Genomic DNA, 17,460 nt, shown 5'->3' on the forward strand with positions numbered 1-17,460 from the left:
AAAAATTGTTCGGACATATGATTGGACGGCATTTCAGTTGTAAACAATAGTAGATTATGTTTCGTGTTGATATACAGATGTACCATGGTTAGCACTCCCGCTGTTAACTCAAATTTCTTAACTCATTTCATTATCTTGAGACAAAAGCCATTGAAAAGCAATTGAAGGTGTTTGCTTAGATTAGATAACCAAACTCAGAAATCTCAGAAAAAAGGAGTGCTAACCAGGTGACATCTGTAATAGGCACTTTATCCGCAGCTGGCCCCACAGGACCTTTGTGTCATTTGCTGCTGTGTCTATACTTAGGCGTTTCTTGTGTCGACAAAGTTTATGTTTGTCCCACGTTTCAGATACTGTGTCCGTATTCCGATTATAATTAACACTCCTTATGGCGTTAAATTCACATAAACTGTATTGGTAGCAACTAGAGTGTGCACACGTTATATTGTTGTGCTGCAATGTTCACATTACAACAGGACAGATTTGTATTACTCACGCACGTGAGTTCTCTTCTGAGGTCGCCGTCTTAAATTCGCGCTGCTCCCAGCTTTGTTTACAATGTATTCGCTGCTACTCAGGTCAGGTATCAATCAATCGTTGCCTTTATAACTTCCTTGTAAGTCGCCGTCCACACTGTCCTCTTATCAGCTGTGACGAATACCACACCTCGCGCCCACTTGACGTCACGTCGAGCTCACGAGACACGGTATGGTCACGGGTTACCAAAGCGTGACGTTACGCCCTCCAGAGGAGAAGGTAAGGTCATCTTGGTACAGTTTACACAGACACCTCCTTCCACACGGGCACAGAGAGGCAAAAAGCTGAGAGAGCCTTTTCACTGTCGCAGTGAAAACAGCGCTGTCTCAGCTTGGGTAACTGCCACCAGCTTCTCGTTTGATATAAGCCCGGTCCGCTAACGGGATTTTATAGGGTGAGAAACCAACCTCCCATTCGTATCTGACTCAAGGAGTCACCCGGACTGAGCCTGACACTGAGGCCACAATTACTGGCATCAGTTGGTACTAGAAACGGCAGCGTGAAGTCAGCTGCTTGTAGTACCGGGAAGCTGGAAAGGGCGTCCTTCAGCGCCTGAAAGGCCGTCTTGCAGTTGTTTGTCCAATCGAATGCAGAGGGCATATTTTTCCTCGCCAGGCTACTATAGTGTGGTGCAAACTCCCTATAGTACCCGGCGGTGCCCAGGAAGGACATCACCTGGTGCTTGTCCTGGAGGGTGAGCCAGGATGAGCTGGCATGCACTCTCCCAGTTTCCCTGCCTGCCCGGGGACCCTGGGTATCTGGCCATCGGAATCTCATGCGCCATCCACAAAAACTCCTCCCTGAATGGATAGGGTTCCACAAATTGTCGATCTCTTGGCCACGCCTCTGGTGAGCCCTGTTGGACCATTTCCTGGCACAACTGTCCTTGGTCCCAGACCGCCCTCTGCAGGTCTGAATCCAAGGGAGGCCTGTGACGAATACCACACCTCGCGCCCACTTGACGTCACGTCGAGCTCACGAGACACGGTATGGTGACGGGTTACCAAAGCGTGACGTTACGCCCTCCAGAGGAGAAGGTAAGGTCATCTTGGTACAGTTTACACAGACACCTCCTTCCACACGGGCACAGAGAGGCAAAAAGCTGAGAGAGCCTTTTCACTGAGCTGGCATCCACTCTCCCAGTTTCCCTGCCTGCCCGGGGACCCTGGGTATCTGGCCATCGGAATCTCATGCGCCATCCACAAAAACTCCTCCCTGAATGGATAGGGTTCCACAAATTGTCGATCTCTTGGCCACGCCTCTGGTGAGCCCTGTTGGACCATTTCCTGGCACAACTGTCCTTGGTCCCAGACCGCCCTCTGCAGGTCTGAATCCAAGGGAGGCCTGTGACGAATACCACACCTCGCGCCCACTTGACGTCACGTCGAGCTCACGAGACACGGTATGGTCACGGGTTACCAAAGCGTGACGTTACGCCCTCCAGAGGAGAAGGTAAGGTCATCTTGAATCCAAGGGAGGCCGTGCCACCTGCTCCGTGAGAGCTTTCAAGCTGGCGCTAGCCCCTAGCGCCACCTGAAACCCCTGGTGGGACGTGGTCAGAATAGGTGAGACTGCCACCTCCCCTGTCAGATCTAATAACTGCCGGTCCCTAGGCCACTCCTCCGGTGAGCCCTGCTGGACCGTGACCCAGCACAGCTGTCCTTGGTCTCAGACCACCCGCTTGAGGTCTGAGTCCAAGGGAGGCAGTGCCGCTTGCTCCCTGAGAGCGTTCAGGCTGGCGTCAGCCACTAACGCCACCTGAAACCCCTGACCGGACGTGGCCAGAATAGACAAAACTACCACGTCCTCTGTCAGGCCTCTGAGACCTGTCTCCGGGCCTCCATCTGACTCGGCAGCCACTTAGTCAAAAGGGGGAAAGCCATCAGACCCCTGAGGGGCCCCTAGGGCCCCATCACTCCAACTGCGCATAACAGCAGCTATGGTCGCTGCCACCGCTGGTAGTGCCTGCTCCCCCTCGGCTTCCGACCAGGTCGCCAGTCCAGACGGACTAACCTGGCTCTCTGACATCCCAGTGGTGGAGGAACCCTGCACTGAGGCTTCACCTGGCAGCCCTACTTCTCCTGGGACAGCCCTGACCTCATTTGCATCCTCCTCCCCCGCAGCTGTCTGCCCCCTGCTTGTCCCCTCAGTCACCACACCCGAGGACAACACGTTCCAGCAGGGTTGCTGGCCACACCCTGGGGCTTCAGCACAGCTGGCAGGAATGACCCCCTCCCCCTTGAGGGGAGAGGCACACATTACATCCCCCACCCCCACATCCCCATCAACAGGCATGTTATGAACAATAACAGTATCAACAGGGGTGGACATGACATCACATTCTGGGGGATCGGACCTCGGGGTGTCAGCGGCCACGTACTTAGACACAAGCCACCCCAGGTCCGTCCCCAGCAAAACACTGGCGGGGATATTTGCGGATACCCCCACCTCCCTTACTCCTCGACTGGTGCCCCAGTCCAAATAGACTCCTCTACTCCTCCAATCCCGGAGACAGTAAGGAATTTCCCGGGCAATAAATCATGGGGTGCCACCAGTTCAGGCCGTACCAGAGTCTTCTCAGCGCCGGTGTCTCTAAGTCCCATGGCCATGGCCCACTGTGACCGGTTGCAAATTGTCAAGGGACCTCCCACCACCCACACACAACACAGTGGACGGTTTCCGGGTTGGCGACTGGGACGGGTCCCTCAGGCGCTGGGGACACATGGCTTTGAAGTGTCCTGGCTGCTTACACAGGTGGCACAGTCGGGGTTCCCCCACTGACGTGGAAAGTGTAGCAGGGGCTGGTGCCCACATGGGCCTAGGGGCAGGGGTAGCAGGTGCAGAGGGGCTCCAGCCGACAGGTTTCTGGGCCTCTGAAGTCCTGTTGTTGGTGTATTCATCGGCCAGGGCTGCTGTTGCGGAGGCCCCCTTTGGCTTCCGGTCACGGAAGTACTGCTGTAGGTCCTCCGGGCAGTTCCACAAGAACTGTTCTGTGGCGATGAGCTCCTTCAGCTGCTGGACGGTGGTGAGCTCCAATCCTGTGATCGACCGCTCTCAGCAAGGCCCGCATGTGATTGACTCAGCTCTGGGTAGAACCCCGCTGCAAATTCCTGAGCTTTTTTTGGTACGACTCAGGGGTTAAGTTATACTGCCTGACCAGAGCCTGTTTGATGTCCTCATAGCTCAGGATGGTCTCGCTGTGCAGGTACCCGAAGATTTCAAGGGCTTTTCCTCTGAGCCGTGGTGTGAGGAATCTGACCCACTGGTCCTCTGGCAGCTGGTACTGATGGCAGGCCGTCTCAAATGCCAACAGAAAGGTGTCCAGGTCCCCATCTTTGTCCAGTAGGGGAAAGTCCTCTGCCAGCAGTTTGGTAATCCAGACCTCTGGAGACTCACATCGGGCTGGGGAGGGCTGCTGGAATTGGAGCTTCAGCTGGAGCATTTGTAGCTGGTGCTCACGCACGGCCTGTGCTTGCTCGAGACATTCTGCAGCCGCTGCTTGCTTGCGTCGTTCTGCAGGCTCTGCTCGCTCGCGACGCTCTACAGCCTCTGCTTGCCCGCGAAGCTCTGCAGCCGCCAGGAGGAGCTCAGAGGCTGCCCTGGAGACGGTCCATGGCAGCTTGTAGGAGAGCAGCTGAGCCTGCTTGGCTGGGGGGATGGGCAGGTGGAGTGAGTCCCACCGTGGACCTCACCTCCGGCAACTGGCTCCTTGGGGAGCTTTGGCTGTGCTCCCCCTCACCTTCCACCTCCTCTGGGCCCATTATCTGGACTGCGTCCTCCCCACCACCATTCAAAGCATCGGCCATCTACTTAGCTTTGCTCCGTGTGTAACTGGCACTCATTGGCACGGATGGTCACTGAAACAGACTGCAACCTGGTGCCCACACACCTTATTGTATTTGCACTCAGACTGTCTAGTGTTGAGCTGATCTTAAGACTCCAGCGGCAAAAGGTACTGCTGGTCGTCTTTAGTGTCTGGTGGTATGGGTCTATGTGAATAATACCACGCCTCGCACCCACTTGGCATCACCTACCTCGAGCTCACGAGGCGCGGTATGGTCACGGGTTACCAAAGCGTGACGTTACACCCTCCAGAGGAGCAGGTAAGGTCAACTTGGTACAGTTTACACAGACACCTCCTTCCACGCGGGCACAGAGAGGCAACAAGCTGAGAGAGCCTTTTCACTACCACAGTGAAAACAGCGCTGTCTCAGCCTGGGTAACTGCCACCAGCTTCTCGTTTGATATGAGCCCGGTCCGCTAACGGGATTTTATAGGGTGAGAAACGGTAGCTTATAACTAGGCCGAAAGACGGACGTGGGGATTCGTGATCGAGATACAAGTGTAATGACCGGCGTCACGCAAAGGGAGGCAAATGGGAAGGCCCTGTCCAAGGGAGAGGGAAAGGTGGTGACCCCTGACTCACCTTGAGGCTGGCACCTGACTGCCCTGACGTCCCTAGACAGGTTCCTCACCCGTACGCCGATCACGTGCCTAAACCCTGGCTTTCCCTAAGATGAGCCCTAGGTAGTGAACGGGGCGGTGGGATCACTAGTCCGCACCACTGACACTAAAAGGAAAACACCAAGGAGAGGACAGACAATACAGACAAACATATAATCCCAGGTGGGCGACAACAGCAGACCACAAAGGCCCAACAGGGATCCGGAGGGTAACATTCTGGAACAACAACCAGGGATCACAGCTACTCAGCTCCAGTGGGTCAGTATAGAAGTCCAGGCAGGAAGCTCTATATCTGGCAACCAGAGAAGTGGGAGAGGGGAATATAAGGAGGTTGGGAGTGCTGGACAAGAGACAGCTGAGGAGAAGGAGCTACGGATCCCTGAGTGAGCCAAAAAGGGTTGCAAGGCAAACCCAGAAAGCTACCATTAAGAAACAGCACTATTTTTATACATAGAGCGCGCAGCCACCCGCTGCGACTTCCTGACCCCGGGTATAACGGAGTCAGGCGTGGCTCTTGACACCCTCGTGACAACAAGATAGTACAAGATTAAATTATATATTTAATCACCTTAAGGGCACACCAGATATAACACAATATACACAGAAAATATATACAGTGGTCTGAGGTTACATATACAGGTTATGTAGGTACAACAGGATTAAGCAGAGCAAAAGTCAGTTAGCGGGTAAGATGAAAGTTTCTTTCGGTTGTGGTGTGTTCTTTGCTGTAGTCACATAAAGGGCAGTGATCTCAGCTAGTTCCTGGGTCCCCCTAAACACATTACACGATGTGACCCTTCTTCAGAGAGAAACACGCCCACTTGCTGGCACAAGCCTTTTAACCTGTAGCCAGCCCCTCCCCTCCCGGCCTTTGGGAGGGGTCCACCCCCCCCCCCCCTCTGCTGGACTGGCTGCAAATGACCCACAAAACCCTTTAGGGTGCATAGCTCCAGTCCAGAAGGTCACAGGGAGATGGCTCTGGGACCAACGGATCCGACTGGGTTCCGGCTACAACTAGAGTCCAAACATGATACCGTTAGTTGGTTTCTGTGGGGAGATATATATATCTCCCTTCCCTGGCATCCCACCATCAAACCAAGAACATAATCCAGTAGTTCATCGTGGCCACTGGGACACAAATATGTATCCGGTTTGCGCCTGCGATGAAATGTAGGTGCCAACGTGTCTGGGAGGTAGCATTGATCCTGGCAAAGGCTGATACCTCCTGCTGGGGGGTTTTCCTGCAGGATCCGTGCTGTCTGACTGGAGATGAGAAATGTAACAAAAGGTGGCCTGCTAGGAGTTTTCTACTAACTGGCTTCGGCTTTGAAGCAGGGCCCCCTGTGGAGCTTGATTTGCTCTGCCAGCTTTCAGCAAATGGTGGGTGTGAGGACATGGCTGACAGTAAATATTAATCCATATTCCTCACATCAGCCTTCACCAGACGCGTTTCGGAACAGCTATGTTCCTTCCTCAGTGGTGTAAAATCTAATGGATATAAAATCTGGGATCTCCTCATAGTGTTTTTTTTTAACCCCTTAGGGACCCATGATGTACCGGTACGGCATGGTTCCCGAGTCCTTAAGGACCCATGACGTACCGTTACGTCATGTATAGTTCCGATCACCGCTGCCCGGCGGGCGGTGATCGGAACCCGGTGCCTACTCAAATCATTGCGAAGGCACCTTGGCTAAATGCGCCGGGGGGTCCTGTGACCCCCCCCCATGTCGGCGATCGCAGCAAACTGCAGGTCAATTCAGACCTGCGGTTTCGGAAGTTTCTGATCCCTGCGGTCTGTGACCGCGGGGATCAAAAACTTCAAATAACCTTTATATTAATGTTTAACCCCCCCCTGCTGCCCTCTTTGTTATCTTCCGGCGGGTGCAGCGCGGGGGGGGGCGGGGAGTGCGGTGAGGGCGGGCGGTGCTTGGGGGGCGGGCAGGCATGCGATCATCCGCCCGCCCCCTCTCTCAGGATAGACGAGCGGTTTGCAGAGTGTCAGCACATTGCTGACACTCTGCTTGAAAAGCCTGACATCTGTGCTGGCACAGATGCCATGCGTTTAACCCCTTCCATGCCGCGGTCCGTAGGGACCGCTGTATGGAAAAGGTTAAGAGGGAGGGCGCTCCCTCCCTTTCCCATCGGGGGTTGCTGTGCCTTTTCAGCCCCCGATGGGAGAGGGAGGGGGCTCCCCTACCTCCCCATCACTCACTGCTCTGCTGTGGCAGCGAGTGATGGGTACCATGGCAACCGGACGCCTTCACAGGCGTCCGGCTGTCCATGGTACTGATCAGAGGCTGTCCATGGTGCTGATTAGACTTCTGCTAAAGGCAGAAGTCTAATCAGACTTTGTAAAGTGAAAATACAGTACAGTACACTATATAGTGTACTGTACTGTATTATACAGACATCAGACCCACTGGATCTTCAAGAACCAAGTGGGTCTGGGTCAAAAAAATGTAAAAAAAAAAGTGAAAAAAAAATGTAAAAATCAAAAAACACATTTATTACTGATTAAAGATGAAAAAAATAAAATTCCCTACACATGTTTGATATCACCGCGTCCATAACGACCTGATCTATAAAACGGTCATGTTACTTTACCACACGGTGAACGCCATAAAAAAATAAATAAAACTATGATGAAATTGAAATTTTGCCCACCTTACGATCAAAAAAGTCGTATGTACGCCAAAATAGTACCAATCAAACCGTCACCTCATCCCGCAAAAAATTAGACCCTACCTAAGATAATCGTCTAAAAACTAAAAAAAACTATGGCTCTCAGAATATGGAGACACTAAAACATGATTTTTTTTTTGTTTCAAAAATGAAATAATTGTGTAAAACTTACATAAATAAAAAAAAGTATACATATTAGGTATCGCCGTGTCCATAATAAACTGCTCTGTAAAAATATCACATGATCTAACCCCTCAGATGAATACCGTAAAAAAAAACTAAAACAAAAACGGTGTAAAAAAAGCAATTTTTTGTCACCTTACATCACAAAAAGTGTAATAGCAAGCGATCAAAAAGTCATACGCACCCCAAAATAGTGGCAATCAAACCATCATCTCATCCCGCAAAAATAATACCCTACCCAAGATATTTGCCCAAAAACTGAAAAAACTATGGCTCTCAGACTATGCAGACACTAAAACATGATTTTTTTTTTGTTTCAAAAATGAAATCATTGTGTAAAACTTACATAAATAAAAAAAAGTATACATATTAGGTATCGCCGCGTCCGTGACAACCTGCTCTATAAAAATATTACATGATCTAACCTATCAGATGAATGTTGAAAATAAAAACAAATAAAAACGGTGCCAAAACAGCTATTTCTTGTTACCTTGACTCACAAAAAGTGTAATATAGACCACCAAAAATCATATGTACCCTAAACTAGTACCAACAATACTGCCACCCTATCCCATAGTTTCTAAAATGGGGTCACTTTTTTGGCGTTTCTACTCTAGGGGTGCATCAGGGGGCTTCAAATGGGACATGGTGTCACAAAACCGGTCCAGCAAAATCTGCCTTCCAAAACCGTATGGCATTCCTTTCCTTCTGCACCCTGCCGTGTGCCCGTACAGCAGTTTACGACCACATATGGGGTGTTTCTGTAAACTAAAGAATCAGAGCCATAAATATTGAGGTTTTTTTGGCTGTTAACCCTTGCTTTGTAACTGGAAAAAAATTATTAAAATGGAAAATCTGCCAAAAAAGTGAAATTTTGAAATAGTATCTCTATTTTCCATTAAATCTTGTGCAACACCTAAAGGGTTAGCAAAGTTTGTAAAATCAGTTTTGAATACCTTGAGGGGTGTAGTTTCTTAGATGGGGTCACTTTTATGGAGTTTCTACTCTAGGGGTGCATCAGGGGGGCTTCAAATGGGACATGGTGTCAAAAAAAAACAGTCCAGCAAAATCTGCCTTCCAAAAACCATACGGCGCACCTTTCCCTCTACGCCCTACTGTGTGCCCGTACAGTAGTTTACTGTAAAACCAGTTTTGAATACCTTGAGGGGTGTAGTTTCTAGAATGGGTCCTGAACTGGTCCCTAAAAAGTGGGTTTTTGAAAATTTCAGAAAAATTTCAAGATTTGCTTCTAAACTTCTAAGCCTTGTAACATTCCCCCCAAAAAAAATATCATTCCCAAATTGATCAAACATGAAGTAGACATATGGAGAATGTAAAGTAATAACTATTTTTGTAGGTATTACTATGTATTATAGAAGTAGAGAAATTGAAACTTGGAAGTTTTGCAATTTTTTTCAAAATTTTGGTAAATTTGGTATTTTTTTATAAATAAAAATTAATTTTTTTGACTTCATTTTACCAGTGTCATGAATTACAATATGTGACGAAAAAACTGGCCTGGATAAGTCAAAGTGTTTTAAAGTTATCACCACTTAAAGTGACACTGGTCAGATTTGCAAAAAAGTCCTTAAGGTGAAATAGGGCCGAGTCCTTAAGGGGTTAAACTTTTTCATGTAGAGTCAAATCCAATAACTGGACTGGATCATTGAACTTACAATGGCACATGTTTAATCTGTATTTATCCCGTAGCGCATTCAAATTTAATCATTTATCTCTCGCTTAGACTCGATACAATGACTAAGGTTATATGTTATTTAAAAATGTACATGTATTTACAGCAGTTATATAAATTTTAATGGCTACATTGCACAGCTGTATATTATGTCTTTAACGATGTAATAGCCCACACTTTTAACCATGATCATCAATGGTGCCTCCCTCCAGTGTGGACTTCTCAAACATATATTTGTATATAATAATATTTTTACTCCTTTACTTATATTCAAGGACTTAAGTCCACATAGTGCGCCCTATATCAATGGCTGCCTCTCTCGTGGTCCATAGGATAATGTAATACCGCACCTTGGTGTAGCTTCCCACGTCCACATACAATGGTGTTTTACCTATTTGCATCGTTCACATGGTGCGTTTTATATAGAAAACAGCCACCAGCCTGATCTGTGGACTAGATGCAATGGTCTTGACTCGAGGACACACATTTAATAGTGATATATTGAAGTGGCAGCTATGGTTCAACACTCCAAATTGCCCAGCTGTCTATCCCACAACAATACCATTCACACACAGCGTCTCATCATTTCTCATTTCGTTCAAACTATATAACTATTTAGATCCTATCTAGACATCGTTATAAACATCTCCCTAAAAATGGGCAGATAACAAAAATGAATATGAATACAAACATATATATATATATATATATATATATATATATGTTTAATACTACATTCCGTGGTTAATACTATATTCCAGAATTGCTAGAAGGTATAGGGTGAGGGGGAAGACGCAGGGGACGTCGGTGCATTAATAGAAGACCTAGCACCGACGTCCCATATGAACTGACCCCCCCACCCCTTACAGGAACCCAAAAACCTCCAGCTCAGCGTTCAGACCTTTTGGCATCAAGAATCCAAATTCATATATTTTCTTGGCTTCACATCTAGACATTTGCGCAATAAAATCCGCTGTGACTGTCTCAAGTGCTGCAAATCTCAAACCCCTTGGACTGCTGTCATGACATATCTTAAAATGATTTGATAACGTATGTTTTTCATAACTGGTGCTCTGGCAAAGATATATAGATGATGTATTTTTAATATGTGGAGGTACACATCAGACATTGAATGAATTTGTTAATTCAATCAATAACAACCAGTATAATTCGAAATTTACATCCAACATTAAAGAGGACCTTTCATGGGTCAGAACATTGTAAGATAACTATCTGGACATGTAGAGCGGCACCCAGGGATCTCACTGCACTTAATATTATCCCTGGGCACCGCTCTGTTCGCCCGCTGTGGCCCCGTTACCTTCTCCCGCGCTGTATGGTAATTGCTACTATTGGTTCACCAGGGAGGAGTCTGCCCTGTTTCTCCCTGGGCGTTCCTTCTCCCTGGCTGTAGCGCTGTCTAATCGCAGCGCAGAGCTCACAGCCTGGGAGGTTTTTTTCCCTAAGCCCCCTGCTCCTTCCCGTTGTCTAGAAGCAAAGGAGGACCAGAGGTTCCAGTAAAAACCTCTGTATTCTGCCAGCGTTTGGATCACCGCGGCCGTCCACCGCAAGTCCCCTCTGTTCCAGTGTAGCGTCCCTCCCCAAGGGGCTGCACACCGAAGGTGGTGATCCGGCTTGAGCCAGGGGGGCAGAAGACGCTGGACAGGTAAGTATAGTCGGGCAATTTTTGGCTGTCTCCATTCTTTCAGCGGAATTTGGCGTCACTTTCGGAGTTTGGACTTTTCTGCAGGGGGTGGCTCATGCTGCTCCCCATTTCAGTCCTCCGTTGGATCCTTGGGATCTTAATCTAGTTCTCAACGCTCTTCAGTTGTCTCCGTTTGAGCCCTTGCGGCAGGTGTCGCTTCGCTTCCTGTCTTACAAGATGGCGTTTTTCCATTTCCCGATGGATTTGTATATTGCTTCTCCTACTGCTTTTGTACTAACTGATTTAGCTTAGTCCCTGTGGGAAGGGTATAGCTGAAGGTAAGGAGCTTACACTTTGTGTGCTTAGTGTCCGCCTCCTAGCGGCAACAGCTATACCATCGTCAAGCCTGTGTCCCCCAATGAACGGAAGAGAAACAGATTTTACGGTAAGAACAAAAATCTAGTTTTTATGGAAGCAGTGGAAAGGGACAGAGGACATTAATGAAAGCTGTTATTATAAGGTAATTACAGATCTTTTGACAATCATTGACAGAATAACTCAGGTATACATGCCTAGCTCTAATAAACCAGCAAATAAAAAATTAAAAAATGACAGTTACACTTTAACCACCCTCACATATATCTGGTATTACAAGGTTGACTTTACAATGAAAATAAAACAAACTTGCAGCCTATTCCAACTCTTAAAAAATGACCATGTCACCTCTGTAGTGTAGATAGTCATCCTCCTTTGAGTGGGAATAGAGACCAACCCAATACAACTCCCTGTTAAGGGTCCATTCACACGTCTGTATGTGTTTTGCGGATCCGCAAATTGCGGATACCAGCAATGTGCATTCCGCATTTCGCAGACCGCACATATCCGGCACTCTCATAGAAAATGCCTTTTCTTGTCCACAATTGCAGACAAGATTAGGATATGTTCTATTTTTTTGCGGAACGGAAGTGCGGATCCGCAAATGCGAATGCGGACAGCACATTCCAGCCCCATTGAAAATGAATGGGTCCACACCTGTCCCGCAAAATTGTGGAACGGATGCGGACCCATTTTGCAGACGTGTGAATGGACCCTAACTCTTCTTCTTCCTCCTTTCCTCCACTCAGCAGTTTTTTGTCTAGTTCTGATGCATTCTCCTTTTTATTGTCTTAATGTTCACTGTTTCGAGCCCATACTTCAACTTCCAGAATTGGACATTTGACTCATGCCGATAGAATTTGCACCTACAGATCATACCCGGACTACTGTACTTTCCTTTTTCCTTTCCTATATGTTCAATTTCTTTCCTTTTTCATAGAGTTATAGCATTCACTGTATGACCTTTCACTTATTTTTAGGTTGAAATCGCCAGAAAGTATATTGACTACCACAGGAAAAAATTTGGTTACCAGGAACCAAATATTAATTTTGTCAGTGGATATATTGAAGATCTCAAAGCTGCAGGCATAGGTGACCAAAGCTATGACATCATTATGTAAGTATAGATTGCCCATACTACTGTGGGTAGATTAAAGGGGCTGACTCCTCACAGTTCTCTAGGTCAGAGGTGTGCTTTGTACAGAGCTTTGCATCTGTGTATCCATTTAATGACCTAAAAAGATTTTTTTCCATGAAAGATTTCTATTGAAGACATGTCTGCCTAGACACAGGACATGAAGAAACAGGAGAATCTGCTCCCTAAGGGTCCTTCCATATGGATCAATGATCTGGAAAATTTTTGGGAACGATGCAGATGCTCCCCATAACTGTCTGATTGTCAATGGAGATGAGGGATGCATTTACATGCAGCAATCACCTCTGCTGTATGGGAATCACTTTAGCGATCGATAATTGTCCACATAGAAAATCATTGTTTCTGCGCAGCAGATCCCTGTTTAGACAGTATGATCTTCTAAACAGGAATGATGATTTTTAGTGTCGGCAGAACAACATGATTACCAGATGATCGAGCGTTTGCTCGTTCATTGGGTAATTCCCAGCACCTTTTACACAGCAGATTATCAGGAGCAAGCGTTTATACAAATGCTCATCCCAGATAATCTGCCAGATCATCAAAAGGACCCTAACTCTCTGTAGCTCACTCTCAGAAGCAGCAGCAGTAATGGATGACATTACACAGAAGAACTAAGCAGTACTGAGCAGCTTAGATGTGAATCCAGCACTTAAAGGTGTTGTCTCACTTCAGCAAATGGCATTGATCATGTAGAGAAAGTTAATATAAGGCACTAATGCATTGTGATTGTTCATATTGCCTTCTTTGCTTGCTGGATCCATTTTTCCATTGCATTATACACTGCTCGTTTCCAGGGGTTGCCACCATCCTACAATCCAGGAGCGGTGGCAGTGTTCGCAGACTATAGGAAAAAATGCTCGTCCCCAATATTTGCCCATATAATTGTGCAATTAATCAGACGATAAATGGACAAGCACTTATCAGCTGATTTACATTTTTCACTCAGAATGAAAGGTGCACAATTATCAGGGAGGTGCTGCTGATAATCATTAGACCTGAATAAGGAAACAATTACTATGATAGTAATCGTTCCTCCCACATTCACTTTGCATTAGCCTCTGAAATATGTTGATGCAAACAAGCGCTGATCAACGTTTTTATCGTCGATCGGCACTCGTCCTGCCCGAACATTGGGAAGTCTATGAGGGCTTTTAGTCTGCCCTTCTACCTCTCTGCAGCAGCACTTCCCTTCTCCTCCATATCTCCCATCCATAGACTTCTGTGTAATCTGATCTGTCATTGAGCAGGCAGTCCGTCTTCACTGAAGGATATCAGCAGTGAATTGAGAGTTAGTGAAGTGGGAGCAGGAGAGGAGTCTGATAAGTAGAAAATGGAGTATCTTTCTCTGATATTACAAAGTTTCTTATATTCACCAAAGTTACAAACTTTCTTTATATTCAGTTACTGTTTAAATAATGATACCATATAATACCATAATTCATTTTATGTTTTTTTGTAGATCTAACTGTGTGATCAATCTTACCCCAGATAAAAAGGCTGTACTACGAGAAGCCTACAGAGTGCTAAAGGTAAACTAGGAATAGTATGTGTATATATATATATATATATATATATATATATATACACACTGTATATTAAATATATATATATATATATATATATATATATATATACACATATACACACACTAGATAGATGGATAATGTTTTGGCAACTTTATTTAAAAAAAGGACATGTTGGGGTGGGGCCAACAGCCGACATGGCTGGATCTATGTGGGCGATGCTCCATTCTCTAACCACCTGCTAAGCCTACCCTGGAACTACTACTGGCTTGAAAACTTTGACAGTCTATCTACTCTTTTAGTTGCCTGCTTATCACCTCTCTGTTACTACGGCTCTGCCATAACAGCCAGCACTTCTGAGTGGGCCCCACTGATGCTGCGGATTTTGAGAGTCTCCTTGCTCTCCTACTGGGAAGCAGGGAGTTACTACTGCAGAAGTAGGGTATCAAAGGACACATGCCACAGCCCAACTTCTCTAGAGTTTCCCAGAGCTCCAACTGCCATTTTGTGACCAGACCACGCGGGTGCTGCTCCGTGGTCAAGAAGTAGGGGGAAGAGCCACAGCCGCCATACTGTGCAAATAGAATCTCCGTCCCTGGGAGACAATGAGACCTGTGCTTGTCTGCATCATAAACCTGACCTAGGTATAATGGTCACAGGACAAACTCTACCTTGTGTGTGCCCCTGCACTCAGTATGTGCCAACACGCCTTTCAGAGACACTCATTTCATTCACTACACTGGTTAACCCTGTATGCAGTTAGACCCTCTTTGTTGATTGTGGAAAGCCTCTGGTCATGCTTTATTTCTGCTCCAGCGTTTACCATAACATCAAGACCTGGTTTCCCCTTATTTTGTACCAATTCATCTCTCCTGGCATCATGACCAACAAAAGCGCAAAACGCAGCAGACCACTTACACGAGTTTACCAGGAATTCATCTGATGATACACCCTGTGCTAATGCTCAAACAGTGTGGATGCAGAAACAATAGATGCTGACCCAACTCTTAAACAAGTTACAGCTCAAGTATTAGCGGCCACATCTGCATGCAAAGTAGAAGAGGTCAAAATTGATGTCAACATCCGCAGAAGGTGGATGACTTAGCCTTTGCATCAACAACATCAGAATAATTGGATTACCTGAAAGGGTCGAAGGCTGTCTCTCAGATGAGTTTGTGGAAGAATGGATTATGGAATTTTTTCCTCTTGCTATATTCTCTCTTGCTTATGCAGTGGAACATACACAAAGAGTTCCTGCAAAACCTCCTCCCCCCGGAGCTCCTCCAAGACCTCTACTAGCCCGTTTTCTCAACTGCAAAGACTTTGACAAAATTCTGCTGATGGCAAGATGCAAACATTTCTCCACAAACAGAAACAACATGCTATACTTGCGATGATTGCATGATGCCAACATCCCTTACTCTACAGCCTATCCGGCCAGGCTTAGAGTTGTGGACGACGAGAGAGCAGTTTCTTGAATTTAGCTCTGGAGGCCTCTTATTTCTGGATTATCTTTGAGATGCTTCTACAGCTTGATTGCAGTCCACCTGCGATAAATTCAGTTGATTGGACATAATTTGGAAAGACAGACCCCTGTCTATATAAAGTCTCACAGCTGACAATGTATATCAGAGCAAAAAACCAAGCCATGAGGAGGAAAACTGCCTGTACAACTCAGACAGGATTGTGTGAAGGCACAGATCTGGAGAATGGTACAAAAAATGGCTGCTGCACTGTACGGTTCTAAAAGCACAGTGGCCTCCATAATTCTTAAATGGAAGATGTTTGGAATAACCAGGCTGCTCCACCAAACTAAGTAATCAGGGAAAAAGGGCCTTGGTAAGAGAGGTGTCCAAGAAACCAATGGTCACTCTGGTTGAGCTCCAAAGATCGTATGTGCAGATGGGAGAAACTTCTGGAGGAGAACCATCACTGCAGCACTCCACCAATCTGGGCTTTATGGGAGAGCGGCCAGAAAGATGCTTCTCCTCAGTAAAAGACACATACAAGTTTTCAAAATAGCACATAGGGCTCTCAGCCTGTAAGAAAGAAGATTCTCTGGTCTGATGAAACCAAGATTGAAATTTATGGCCTCAATTCTAAGTGTCATGTTTGAAGACTGTCAGTGGGCATTATACTAAGACTGGCTTGTGAAATGCATTCTTTGGTGAATGACCCCTATATGACGGTAGTTTACTGGTATAACAAACTACAGTCTGCATTCTGATTTTACCCGCCCAGTACTATGGTTTTCAAATATGCAGTCCCAGTGTCTGATGGGGATTCTGAGCTCATGCGCACGGCTATATTATGGCTGTATTTTATATGAAGCCATAAAAAGGTCTGCCATAGAGGTGTATAAGCCTTCCATAGGATCTCCATATGCCTCTGATTTCATACAGAGTAAGGGCCCTTGCACACGACCCCGTATGCCCTCCGAGACATACGGTCCGTGAGCGGGCCATATGTCCTGAAGCGGCATTGATCATGCACACGGGAGCGCACAGCATCATAGATTACTGTGATACTGAGCACCTCGGGCCGCCCGTGGGGCTATTGTCCTGCACTCATAAGATCATATGAGTGCAGGACAATAGCCCAGGCAGGCATACGATTTTGTGCAAGGGCCCTAAGGCAAGGTTTTTTCTGTGGAAAAAAACCCAAAAAAAAAACCTGGAGATATTCTCTAGGGGGGGCCTTGTAGCAGCACAAGGAGGTTGTACGGCTCTGCCCTAAAGGAGCTGTAGGTGGTAAGTGCACAGGGCTCTGCAATATATATAAATCCTTGGTGGGGGAATCGGGGCATGTGGTTGTCTTTCAGCCTACATGGATGGGGGAGTTAAATGGCATAATTATCCTGTAATTCATTATATTTTCCACAGCCCAATTTGAAGCATGATATCTCTGTGTCTGGTATCTTGAATCCTCAATGTCACAACATTTACAGAGAACATTCTGTTTCATAGGATGGTGGCGAGATTTACTTTAGTGATGTCTATTCTAACAAGCCAGTTCCTGATGAATTAAGGCAAAATAAAGTGCTTTGGGGTAAGTTTAGGTGAAGACCGCTCTATACTAACTCTATACTAACTAATGAGGGGGAGGGTCTCTGAGTTATGCCTCTATTGTCCATGGCTGTGTCCGATATTGCAGTGGGTTACACTTACGGTATTCACTTACATTTACTCTTAAAGAGCAATGC

General features: G+C 46.6%; 1 protein-coding gene across 2 annotated transcripts in view; it reads left to right on the top strand.

Moving 5' to 3' along the window:
- Positions 1–17,460, top strand: part of LOC121005179 (arsenite methyltransferase-like) — a 56,078-nt gene that overhangs the window by 11,396 nt on the left and 27,222 nt on the right. For both annotated transcript variants that reach the window (XM_040437761.1, XM_040437760.1), the window contains 3 exons: positions 12,560–12,696; positions 14,195–14,264; positions 17,225–17,306. In XM_040437761.1, coding sequence (XP_040293695.1) covers positions 12,560–12,696; positions 14,195–14,264; positions 17,225–17,306 — 289 coding nt within the window. The remainder of the gene's footprint in view (positions 1–12,559; positions 12,697–14,194; positions 14,265–17,224; positions 17,307–17,460) is intronic.

This window comes from Bufo bufo, chromosome 6 (genome assembly GCF_905171765.1).
Source record: "Bufo bufo chromosome 6, aBufBuf1.1, whole genome shotgun sequence".
Classification (NCBI taxonomy): domain Eukaryota; kingdom Metazoa; phylum Chordata; class Amphibia; order Anura; family Bufonidae; genus Bufo; species Bufo bufo.